Genomic DNA, 12,770 nt, shown 5'->3' with positions numbered 1-12,770 from the left:
ATGAAAGTGAGTTTGAAAAGACATTGTATAATATATGACTACTTATTTTTTAAAGTTTAAGGTCTCAGCAATGGTGAATTAAGTGGAATTCCCTCTTTCCTTTAGTTTCAAGTTTACAGTGGTGAGTGAGCCTATGGATGAGGAACAGGATGAATGTCAAGAAGTAGGATATGCATATCTGGAACTGCGGAAGATCCTGGAATCAGGAAAAGACATTCTAGAGCAAGAACTAGACAGTAAGTAGAAATCCTTGGCTTTTCAGTCCTCCTTGTTCCTAAAGAAATCATCCTCAGGTACATGTTTTGCCTCTAATGCAGTTGATGAGACACAACTGGAATGAAATCAATGCAACTTTATTTCTAGATCAAGCATGAAAGTCAGTTTACTTTGCCCACATGACAGCTAGAATCTATAAGTAATTCTAGTATATAATCTATTATAAATGACAACCAGAATCTATTATAAATCCCTAATGTTTGATTTAGGGAATTTTAGTGGTGCTGGGAGATGAAGCGGAGAGTCAGAGCACACCCAGTGGCGCTCAGTGCTCAGGAGTGACACCTGGTGGTGGCTGGAGACGCAGCCACGCTTGCTTGCAGGCCTGCACTATCCCCTGTACTCTTTCTGGTCCCACATATATTTTTGGAGACATTTTGATTTCAATCAAATTTAAGCATCATTAATTTTTTGGGCGGGGGAGCAAGACCACCCCTGGCTGTGTTCAGGACTTACTCCTGGCTCTGTACCCAGGGATGAGTCCTGGCAGTGTTTGGAGAACTATATGGGGTGCTGAGGATCAAACTGGGTCTTGGTAAGTCTCTCTCTGGTCTGACTTCAGAATCCCTCAAGGCAATAAATACTTTTAGTTTGGATTTAAAAAAATCTTACTATGATCTCCTTTGTTCACAGGCTTTAATCAGGTTGGTCTCTGAAGTTTTGGTTGTTTTTTTTCTTTGCCAGAACCCAGCAGTACTCAGGGGTTACTTCTGGCTCTGCACTCAGAATTACTCCTGGCAGAGCTCATAGAACTATGTGGGATGCAAATGCCTTATAGAGTAGCACCGTGCACACATGTCCTCGTGCAAGACAAATGCCCTACCTACTTTACTATTGCTCCGCTCCCCCACACTGACCCCGGTCTAGGATTTTTAAAAAGAAAACCTGGGGCCAGAAAGATCCCACGGGGCCTGCATTGTAAACCACCAATCCCTGTTCATCTCCAACTGCATCGTATGATTCCCTTAACACTGTTAGGAATGATCCCTGAGCACTACCAGGTGTGACCCTCCCCATGCCCACGCCCCCAAACCACTCAAAATTCAGCTCTTTCAATTATGACTCACTCCAATCCTTTTAATTTTTTGGTCACACCCAGCAATGCTCTGTGGGTTACTCCCAGTTCTGCACTCAGGAATTACTCCTGGCAGTGCTCAGGGGACCATGTGGAACGCCAGGAATTGAACCCTGGAGGTTGCCCACAGTCCTATTTTAATACTTTCTATGTTTCAATTAAGTTTACATTCAAGCATCTTAGGATTGTTCTTATTTTTCTGTCACATCCAATTGGTTTTCTTACTCATCCGACTTGACTTTTGTAAACATCTAATGATTATTATCATTTTTGGGTTTTGGGCCATATCCAGCAGTACTTAAATGACTAGTGTGAAGGATCACGTCTATGTGCATCCTGCACGCAAAGATGTATTCTAGACCACTGAGCTCTCTGGCTTTTTTGTCTTTCTTTATGGGTCACATCCGATGATGCTCTGGGGTTCTTCCTGGCTCTGCACTCAGGAATTAATTCTGGCGGTGCTGGGGGATCCTATGGGATGCCAGAGATGGAATCTAGGTTGGCTGCATGCAAGGCAAATGCCCTACTTAGTATACTATTACTCCGGTCCCCCCCCCACCGTATTGAAATCTCTGGCCCCACATTCATTCTTTCAAAACTGTTCTCCCTTGGGGCCAGAGTTAATAATACAGCAGGTAGGGTGTTTGCCTTGCATGCAGCTGACCTGGGTTTCATTCCTGGCACCGCACATGGTCCCCCAAGACCTCCAAGAGTGGTCCTGACCACAGCTGAGTGTGGCCCACCTCTTTGCCCCAATACAAAAACTGTCCTCCCCTTTTAAATCATTTTGACTTTCCATATCCCCCTTTGGGTGATCATGGTTTCTCTGAAGGTTTTCAAGTCACTACTGGTGGTGGTGGTTCCAGGAGACCACAGACCACTGAAAAGCAGTCAGTCACTTGCAGGACAGGCGCCTTAAGCCTCGTGCTCTGACTCCATCTTGTTTTCTTTCATAAATTATTCCTTTTTCTTTTTTTTTTTTTTGCTTTTTGGGTCACACCCAGCGATGCACAGGGGTTATTCCTGGCTCTTAACTCAGGAATTACCCCTGGCAGTGCTTGGGGGACCATATGAGATGCTGGGAATCGAACCCAGGTTGGCTGTGTACAAGGCAAACGCCCTGCCCGCTGTGCTATCTCTCCAGCCCCTCATAAATTATTCCTTTAAATGTTAATTCTCCTAAAATTTTTTGGGGTTGGGTCAGACCCGGAAGTCCACTGGGACCTCAAATAGCTATATATAGTACCGGGATTGAACCTGGGTAGACCATACGCAAATTAAGTACCCCATCCCTTGTATTATCTCTCTGGTCCTAACTCAATTCTTGCCCTTTTTCCTCTCTGCATACTCTTCCAGTGTTTACGTCCACTTTCAGGTTTTTTTTTAGAAAAATTTGGGGGCCACACCTAGAGGTGCTCAGGGCTTACTCCTGGCTCTATGCTCAGGGATCACTACTGGTGGGATTGAGGGACCATATCGGGTGTCAGAGATCGTACCCAGGCTCGCCATGTGCAAGGCAAGTGCCCTACTTGCTCTGGTCCCCACTTTCAGAATTTTAAGTATAACCTTGAAATGAAAAAATGTCTAGATTTTTAAGAAATCTGAGCTTCAATCACTACTACTTCTGTCCCTTTAGTACCTCAGACTCCCTTTATAAGTAACTGTATTTCCTCTATACGTGGCAACTGTGATGCAAATTAGAATGACTACCCAAGTCCTGAATGTCTACTCACATCATTCAATCACAAAACCTGGTTAAAATCCTTATGAGTTATTACTTTTTTAAGTATTTGGGACACACTGGAGAGGGTGTTTGGGACTGAGGTTCTAGGAACTGAATCTGGGGCTCTCACATGCAAAATGTATATTAGAGTCCTTGGAGTCCTTTCCTTGGCCTTAATTTCACTTCTTAGAAGTTCTGAATTTGTCTCCACCACCATACCCAACTCTATACATCAGATCTTTTCCTTTCTTTTCTGAATTACTACAGCTCTCATGACTATCCTACCAGAACATGAAGCACATTCTGGGGCTTGAGAGTTCCAATTGAGCGAGCATCTGTATTGCATGCAGGAGGTTCATGTTTGATCCCCAAAACAAAAGGTGCCCTGAGACACCATCTGGAGGACCTCCTCAGTGCCAAAATCTTCCCAAGCAATGCAGTCTTTCTCCTATAGCCACAATAAAAACTGCTGTTTTTCAGGCCACAGATTTAGCTCAGCTGTAGAGCACATGCCTGTATAGACCCCAGGTTTGATCTCTGGTACAAAGGAAGGGGGTCAGGGCTGGAGGGACAGTATAGCGAGGTAGGGCGTTTGCCTTGGGTTCAATCCCCAGCATCTCATATGGTCCCCTGAGCACCACCAGGAGTTAACCGCTAAGCACTGCCAGGTATGACCCCAAAAGACAACAAAACAAAATAAAACAAAAAAAAAACAAACAAAAAAAACCCCAAAACCAACAAAGGAAGGGGTCAGAGAGTTAACTCAATGGGCTGAGTACATACTTTGCAAGTTGGCGGCCCAGGTACGATCCAGTGTTGCATGGTCCTGAACACCACAAGAGACATCCCCAAGCTGGGAGGAGTTCCCAGGGACCCCCAGAACCAAAACAGAACCAACCCAGATGAAAAAACCTACATAAATTTTCAGACATTCAGAAAAAAAAAATTCTTAAAGATAAACAAGGTGCTTTTATGTTTACAGCTGCATTTTTATCACTCCTTGTAGATTTCGCAAACTAGTCCTGTTCTCATGTTTTGGCACACAAATTTAGAATACTTAGCTCAGAGACTGTCTCCAGGAAAACCTTTTCTAGTTCCATCATAGATTATGTCTCTAGGTATTCCTAAGGTCACATGGGTTTTCATCTCAGCATCTGCTGTAAAATGTATTTGTTTTCCTTTCTTGTCCCCAAGTTTGTCTGGCACCTAACACAGCACCTAAAACTCTTTATACCTAGCACTCATCAGCAAAACAATTTAAGTGTTTTTCACCTGAATTCTTCTCTCTGACTCATTTCTTTTTTTATATTCCCAACAGTTATTAGCCCTGAAGATCAGGTTACCCCAATAGGAAGGCTGAAGGTGTCCCTTCAAGCTGCTGCTGCCCTCCACGCTATTTACAAGGAGATGACTGAAAATTTGCTTTTGTGATGAAACAGGGGCTATTCCACTTTAAACTCTGAAGGAACCATAGTAAAATGTCTTATAAAGTAACTCGCTATACTGTGAAATTTAGCCTATTTGTAAAAATGTCTAGTATCTCTCAACCTGATGACGAAAGCTTAAAACGATGAAGTTTATTGTGTTACTAACTGGATAAAGGCATTATTATACTCTAATATCTTAGCATTTACCTGGCTGAGAAGCAGGCTTACTTTTAGTAACTGCAAAGAATTATCACAAAGGTAAACGTACAAAAACAACCACCACCACAAAAAAAGAAAAGGGGGAAAAAAAAAAAACACCCCACAGTTTATTTTTTTAGTTCTTCCAAAATTGAAAATACCAAGTCCTACTGCTAAGAAGGAAAAACAAATAAAATCTGAGGCCCTCCCCCCTCCTCTCATAATGTCACAGAGCACAGAAGGAACTTCAGTGGGACAGGTGGATGCAGAGAACTAGGAGGGGGGAGGATGGCAAGATAAACTCCCCAAATACTTAGAAAAGCTGTTCAACAGAGACTGTGATAAATACAGGAAAATGCAAGACAAGTAAAAATAAGGAGCAGCAGTGACCAGAGGCTGTGCTGTAGACGTGGCCTCCCTTCCTCTTCTCGTCTGTGTGTTTTAGGGCCAGGGCGTAGCTTGCCCCTTCAAATCTAAATGCAGATCCTTTGCGCCTCTTTCTGTATTTCATTAGCAACAGTATAGGAGGCGTTAGCATTCTTCCTTATAGATCAGCAAAGAAACAGTGGTAATTATGTTTCTAAACTGTACCAAGTGTGGATTTGTAAGGAGGATGAAACCGGACCAAGGAGTGTCACTGCTTCTTAAGTCTTCCAAGCAGAAAATACCTCAGTGTGCATGAGGCAAAGACAAAAAAACAAAAAACAAAAAACAAACAAAACCAGGAAAACTCAGTCGAGGTAACCAGCCCAATCTGCCTCATGAGCTCAAGTTGCATGGTCTGTCACAATCATTAGCAAATCCCAAGAACCTTTTCTTGAGTATGGCAAAGACGGAACTTAGAGATGTGAGGAAGGTCATGGCAAAAGGTTAGGATGAAGCACTGAATCTGCTGGTCAAGAAACACGGTACAGGTAATTAATGGTCAACGTGTACCAATGTCTGGGAAATAGAGCTTTAAGACATCAAAGATTAGGATGTCAGGAGCCATCAATGTCCTGGTAGAAGGTGACAGGAAGAGAGAGGAATGAAATGGTGTTTATTAACAGTGGAAGCCTCTGCCCTTCTTCAAGAACACCTCCTCCCTTGCCATCTGGATAGGGCCATTGGCACTCTGTGTCCTGGTGGGCCTGGAATTCCCCGAGTAGATTGGTCCACACAAATGGCCCCCTAAACCCATAAACACAAATGGCAAAACTTCAAAAGAAAAATGGGAAAAATACAGTTTCTATGTCATGTAAAACTCTCAAGGGTTGGCTGGAGGAAGAATGGAGCTGAAGATGAAAGTTCAGAAGTTACTTCCTCTTTTTCTTGGGGGGTGCAGAGCTATGTCTGGAACCACGGTTAGAGCCACGACCTGAGCTGTGCACTGATGCCTTCCTCTTCCGGCTCATATTTCGACTCCGTTCTTCTTCTTCCTCGTAACGACTTTCACGGTCCGCTGAACAAAGAGGCATTATTAGTTAGCTGTAGGTTAAGCTTGAGGTACCTAATGAAATTGTGTAGAATAGTGTGTTTCAACTGGGGGTTACATAGTCCCATTGCCTGTCTCTAGAATATTCCAAAGGGGCTTCAGGAAACAAACAAGGTTGGAAGGGAGCCACTTGGAGGAAGGTTGAGGAACAGTAGTATGGAGGATGAGATTTGGAATCAGTCCCAAATGAGTGTGCGGCACTGAGACCAGACCTAGATCTCAACATGTGAGGTGTGTACTATACCACTGAGTCACAATCCCATCCCCCAGTCTTAAGCTTTCATATTATTTTTAGGGTAACACATGGCTTACTACTGGCATTGCTGTGCTCAGCGGACCATATAGGGTGCTGGTGATTTAATCCAGATTGGCTGTGTTCAAGACAAGCGCTCTACCCACTGTACTATCTCTCCAACTCCCTAAGTTTTCATCTTTACCAATATTAAGCAAGCACTTAATCTTTGTAAGGGTTGGTTTATTTATAAAATAAGAAATTGTGGGGCTGGAGCTATAGTACAGTGGGTGGAGGATTTGCCTTACATGCTGCCAAACTGGGTTTGATCTCCATTATCCCATATGGTCCCGAGTACCACCAGAGTAATTTGAGCACAGAGCTGGGAGTAAGCCTTGAGCACCAACAAGTGTGCTTGGGGACAAACAAAAACAAAGCAGAACTGAAAGTGATTTTGTAATAATCCCTGTCAGGAATTTATAGTAATTCTTGGAATATATAGCATGGTATTTACTTTTCATCTTTATTTGGTAGCTGGCTTAAGAATTACATTATCAAAATAATTTTTTCTTTTTTTTTTGCTTTTTGGGTCACACCCGGTGATGCACAGGGTATACTCCTGGCTTTGCACTCAGGGATTACTCCTGGTGGTGCTCAGGGGACCATATGATATGCTGAGAATCTAACCCGGGTTGGCCACATGCAAGGCAAACGTCCTACCCACTGCACTATCACTCCAGCCCCCTCAAAGTCATTTCTAAGTTGGAAGAGATTCAGAAAGCTGAATATTTTAGGAGTTTAGATTTGAAAAATAAAAATAATTCTGAAGTCTTATAAAACTATGTGGATATTAGTGGCTATAGATAGGTACCAGAGGAAATGAAGAAGCTTTCAATTCACCAGTCAGTGACACTCCGAGAGTATGTCCACATACCCAGACCCCACTCTCTCCTTAGGTCAGTGAAATCTAGCTCTAGCTTTATAGGTTTTTTTGTTTTGTTCTGTTTTTTGCTACTCTTATCATGGTGCCTAGTATCTCAAAACACTGAAAAACATTAGAAATAACAACAACAACAAAATTACCTTTCCGAGCTTCTTCCTCCAGCTCGTCCCAGTCCTTCCCACTCTCTTCTTCACTGCCCAATGATTCCTTGGAATAGTCTAGAATAAAATCAAGTATTAGATAGGAATTTCCTTCTAAAAGGTTTTTGGAAAATGATAACTGAATTAGGAAGTCACTCAAAGTTTCAATTAACCTGATTCTTCAGCTTCTGATGAATAGTCTTCATCACTGTCCTCCTCTTCCTCCTCATACTCCTCTTCTGAAGGGTTGAAAGTTTCATCTTCCATTTCAGACTCTGAATCACCATCCTCGGCATCACTACCCTGATGAATAAGAAAGAACAAATATTATGTACATTTCTTTTGTGATTTACTTTATTGACTTAATTCAAACCACGTGGCATGCCAGCATAATTATCATTTGTTTTTTGGTTTGGGGCCACATCTGGCTTTACTTAGGGAACCATTATGTGGTGCCTGGGATCATATCTGGGTATATCAGTGCAAAGCAAGTGCCTATACTCTGTGCTTATCTCACAGGCTCAGCATTATTGTTCTCATGGAGGGCGGGGAAATGAGATGAAAGGACAAAAAAATTATTCTTTTACACCCAGAAAGATTAACCAAAGATGGGCCAGAGTGATAGCACAGCAGGTAGGGCATTTGCCTTGCATGCAGCCAACCCGGGTTTGATCCCCAGCATCCCATATAGTCCCCTGAGCACTGCCAGGAGTAATTCCTGAGTGCAGAGCACGGAGTAACTCCTGAACATCACTGGTTGTGACTCAAAAACCAAAAAGAAGAAAAGATTAACCAAAGACAAAATTATTATTTTTGGTTTCTGGGGTACACCCAGCGATGCTCAGGACTTAATCCTGAGTCTGTATTCAGGGATCATTCCTGGATGGGCTTAGAGGACCATGAGGTGCTAGGGATTGAACCTGGGTTGCCCTTGTGCAAGGCGAGCACCCTACCTGCTGTACTAATTCTTCAGCCTCCTAAAGACAAATTATTGATAGTGATGAACAATTTCCACCGCCTATCTCTGCCAAGAGGTAGGAGGAAGTATATTTCAGTAAAGTGCACTAAAGAATTTTCCCTCAAAATGGGGCCAGAGATAGTACAGTGGGTAAGGCGCTAAGTGAATACTCCAGGAGTGATCTCTGAGCACAGAGTCAGGAGTAAGCCCTGAAGCACTACCATAGGTGGCCCCCAAACACTGAAAACTTAAGGAGGCATAGATGTGACTTGGTGGAAGACATCTGCCTTATATACATGAGTCCTTGAGTTCAATCCTCAAAACAAGGGTGGGGGATGGGAGAGAGAGCTAGAGATTAAAATTAGCTTTTGTAATTTCAAAGAACTTTTGGTGTCTGCCCAATTAACCATTTACCTGTACAATTACTTGTGGAACAACCATGTCAAGTTGTGTTTAGTTCTTCCATATGTTCTGATCCCTTATGTAATCTTAAGGGATAATCTGTATTCTCCTAGCAGTCCAAATGATATGTACTGAAAAAGAAACCTCACACTCACGCACCTCACCCTCAGGCTCCAGGAAAGACCAGCCACCTTGTTCGAAGAAACCTTCAGGGTCATCAACAATAGTCTTCATGATCTTAGTCCAATTGAGCGACTGTACTCCTTCTGTGTACTTTAGGTCACAGGAACTGAGAGAAATGACATTACAAAGACAAAATCAATCTACATTTTCTGACCATGTCTTCAGTTCTCATGCATAACCCTGAGAAGTAGACCACCTTCTCTAAATATATGGGACACATTCAAATGACTGCTGCCTAATTTCCCAAAGCACTAGTCTGTACCACAGAGCAGTATTTGGCTTATACAAGGTTTTTCCCACTCAAAACAAATCAAGCTCATCCTCACCCTCTTTCATTTGTATTTTTGAGGGGAGGTACTTTAAAGTCACACTGGGAAGTGGCTCATAGGCTGCTTCCAGAGTGTGTTAAGGGACCATGCAGTACTGGGAATTGAACCCAGGCTTCTTGCATGCAAAGCATTTGCTTTTAGCTTACTGAGCTTGCTCTCTGGTCCCTATTAAGGACATAAAAATAGTAATTTTCAGTTTAAAATGGTCTGAGAACCACTGGCTCTAACAGATTCACTAAAACTAGGAGACATGATGGAATAATGAGCAGATTCATCTTTTCACCTTAAATAATGAAATGTATCCATTTACCACAACATAGTACCACTGGGAGTGACCCTAGAGCAAGAAGCAGCTGCTGAGCATTGTCTGCTAAATTCCAAAATTAATTAAAAAAAAAAAAAAAGCAAACAAGACTTGAATGGATCACAATCTAGAACTAAATGTCAAGTAGGCATATAAAGAATAAAACATTTTGAGGGGCTACAGAGATGGCAGAGCAAATAAGGCACTTGTCTCACATGTACTAGACCTGGGCTCAATCCCTGGCATCCCAAATGGTCCCTGAGTCCACCATGAGTGATTCCTGAGTGCAGAGCCAGGGTTATCCCGATACAGCACCAGACGTCCGACCCCCCAACAAAACAAAAACAAGAATAAAACAGGTTTATGACTGTGTCGAGGCAATATTTATGACCAAAAAGGCAGAAACTATAAAGTTGATTGGATTTTATGAAAACTTTTACCTTTTAAATGACACTTAAGAAAATGAGACTTATGAAACTATTCGAAGATAACACACAAAACCTGTATTTGATGAAAGGCTTGTATCTGGCCTGATACAAGTAGTAGTAGGATAATACCATAATATTTTTAACATGGGCAAAAATTTAGAAACTTCATGGAAGGGATAGAATTATACAAACATTTGGAAAATAATCATTAGCTGTCACAGAAATACAGAATGAAATGGTGAGACGGTCCTAGCACCCACTTGCAATGGTAAACTGAATTAACAATACAAGTGTTGACAAGGTGAAACAACTATAACTTTCATAATTTGCAGATTTCCCAGGACTTTTCATTTGGTAACTTCTTAGAAAGTTAAACATAAACTTAACCACATAATCAAGCAATCACATTCTCAGATTATATACATAGGAAATACAGAAATCAAAAAGACTTCCACATGATGCTTTATAACAGCGATTCCTCAGAGAATCCAAATGTCTTTTAATGGGGAAATCAAATATGGGATTATCTATTCAAATATTCTACTTTTTGGAGGGAGAAGACCCTCTCCAGCACTTCTCAGGCTACTCTCAGCCCAACTGTGCTGGTTTAGTGCTTGGGTGCCAAGTGGCAGAGGTACATGATATTGTATTATTGAAGAAGTAAAATGTATATAAATCTATGTATGTTCAAGATGAAAAAAAAAGTATCCTTGAGTAAAAATAATTAGTGAGAAATTATTTGCACAAAACTGTACATATACTAAGCAGAGACAAAATTAAAAGGCCTTAAATTTAAGGATGGGGTGATAGCATCGTGGTTGGGCACTTGCCTTATATGCAGCTAACCTGGGTTCAATCACTGACATTCTATGTGGTCCCTGAAGCCATCAGTGATCCCTGAATAGAAAGTCAGACCTGAGCACCGCTAGGGTAGCCCCCAAATAAACAAATACAAAAAAACAAAAACTCTGGTTTTTGCATTCCTGGATGCCAGCTGTAAAAAACTAAACACGCTGACGAGCATGTGCACTCGCAGGCTCTCCGGGTGGCTGTCTCACTGCCTGTTTTCGGTGCTCTGGAACTGCTGTGTATGGACTGGATCGGGAAGGCCATTGTCCAAGGACAGGCAAAGGAAGAACGAGGACCATGCTGGTTGCTGATTAGTTACCGTTTATTCAATCTTCCATCTTTCTCCTCTCCCGCACTCGTAGCTCTGTCCTCTTTCTAGATCTATTGCAGCATCTCTGGATTCTCTTGTCTCTCTCCTCCCTCTTTCTCTCTCCCCCTTGCCCCTAGGCTACACACAGCCAAGTAGCAAAATCATCAAAAGAAAGCCCTTTCTGAGGGCTGGGCATTCCAAAGCCCTTCCTGACTCTGAAGGTGTTTTTCTCCTTTCCTTAGTCCAAACACTCATTAACATCTTAATACTAATTATTTTTGTATGGACATAGCAAGAGATACATTGAGGCTTGCAAGGCAGCTCTCCTGGCAACATCTTGCCAGACTCAATTACAGCACTCAGGCCAGATTAATCATTCCTCACCCTAGCAGGGTCCAAATCTAGTTATCACTGTTTGGATCATGACAACATTTGTCCATGACTAAGCTCTTACCTTATAGTTAATTTAAGCATTAGGCACTTTGGCCAGGCCCATCTCGATAGCAGGGTAGCACACAACTCACCGCTTGCCCTGGGTCTGTCCCGTCCCTTGTTGGGACCCTGCTTTTGGGGGTGCTAGGAAGTCAGGGCAGCTGAGGCTTAGGTCGAGAGAACACATGCCCAGGAGGAAAATATCACGTAGAGTCAAATGAACTCCCAGGTTACAAAAGCATAGCATTTGCTAAGTCTTCCTGTGTCCATATAAAAAGGACATGGCTCTGAATAAACTATGCAAAAGACTCAAGGAGAAGAGAAAAACAATATATACCATCATCAGAATATTAAGAAAGAAGCTACAAATAAACACAGAGGAATGGGAGCACTGTGGTGGGAGTAACCCAATAAACCTAAACTACCCGAGGCTATGTTATCCTACACCTGTAAATATCCATAAACTACAGCTGGGCATTTAGGAAAAAGTATCCTTATAACTAATATACCCCCAAATTTCCAATCTATAACCCAACCCAAAGAGAATCTTGTGTTACATACATAAATAGACTTCCCCTTTTGATCTGAGATTATATTTTATGTACCACAGGTAGCACTGTAGCACTGTCGTCCCCTAATTCTCCAATACACGATTTATAAGGTAGATACAGATGCAGGTAAATGAACTTACTTCAACCATTCCTTGATGGGATCAAGAGAGGCTACTGGAATGGCATTGATCATTGTCACTTTCTTGCTATAGTCCTTGTAGACGATGACCATATCAAAGTTCTTCAAGTGAAACTGGACCCTCTCAAAGTGAATCAGTTCCACTTCATCCAATGTCACCACAAAAGGTGGCTATGAGGAAAAAAGGATCATTATTATATAAACACATCACACAAAGCATTTTCTTTTTCTCTTTTTCCTCTTCCCTGTTTGTTTTTGAGTCACACCTGGTGATGTTTAGGGGCTAATACAGGCTGTCTCCTGGGGGATCAAAATCCCTTAGAGAGATCTCTCAGCTCTGCAGTTTCAAGTATTTTTCAGATTTAAATTTTGCCAAAGTAGGAATCAGAGAGTAAAG

The 12,770-nt window shown here is 42.1% G+C and overlaps 2 protein-coding genes across 2 annotated transcripts in view; one reads left to right on the top strand and one right to left on the bottom strand.

Moving 5' to 3' along the window:
- Nucleotides 1-4,649, top strand: part of RPGRIP1 (RPGR interacting protein 1) — a 32,794-nt gene extending 28,145 nt beyond the window's left edge. Inside the window, exons 10-11 of the mRNA XM_055130767.1 lie at nucleotides 106-236; nucleotides 4,393-4,649. Coding sequence (XP_054986742.1) covers nucleotides 106-236; nucleotides 4,393-4,505 — 244 coding nt within the window. The 3' untranslated portion in view covers nucleotides 4,506-4,649. The remainder of the gene's footprint in view (nucleotides 1-105; nucleotides 237-4,392) is intronic.
- A 140-nt stretch (nucleotides 4,650-4,789) lies between these two features.
- The window catches only part of SUPT16H (SPT16 homolog, facilitates chromatin remodeling subunit), a 44,521-nt gene continuing 36,540 nt past the window's right edge, over nucleotides 4,790-12,770 (bottom strand). The window contains exons 22-26 of the mRNA XM_055130761.1: nucleotides 12,375-12,544; nucleotides 9,008-9,137; nucleotides 7,662-7,791; nucleotides 7,489-7,566; nucleotides 4,790-6,140 (exon numbers count right to left, since the gene is read on the bottom strand). Of these exons, the coding sequence (XP_054986736.1) occupies nucleotides 5,995-6,140; nucleotides 7,489-7,566; nucleotides 7,662-7,791; nucleotides 9,008-9,137; nucleotides 12,375-12,544 (654 nt within the window). The 3' untranslated portion in view covers nucleotides 4,790-5,994. The remainder of the gene's footprint in view (nucleotides 6,141-7,488; nucleotides 7,567-7,661; nucleotides 7,792-9,007; nucleotides 9,138-12,374; nucleotides 12,545-12,770) is intronic.

The sequence above is a fragment of the Sorex araneus genome, chromosome 3 (genome assembly GCF_027595985.1).
Source record: "Sorex araneus isolate mSorAra2 chromosome 3, mSorAra2.pri, whole genome shotgun sequence".
In the NCBI taxonomy this organism is placed as follows: Eukaryota; Metazoa; Chordata; class Mammalia; order Eulipotyphla; family Soricidae; genus Sorex; species Sorex araneus.
This window is presented reverse-complemented; position numbering and strand designations above follow the sequence as displayed.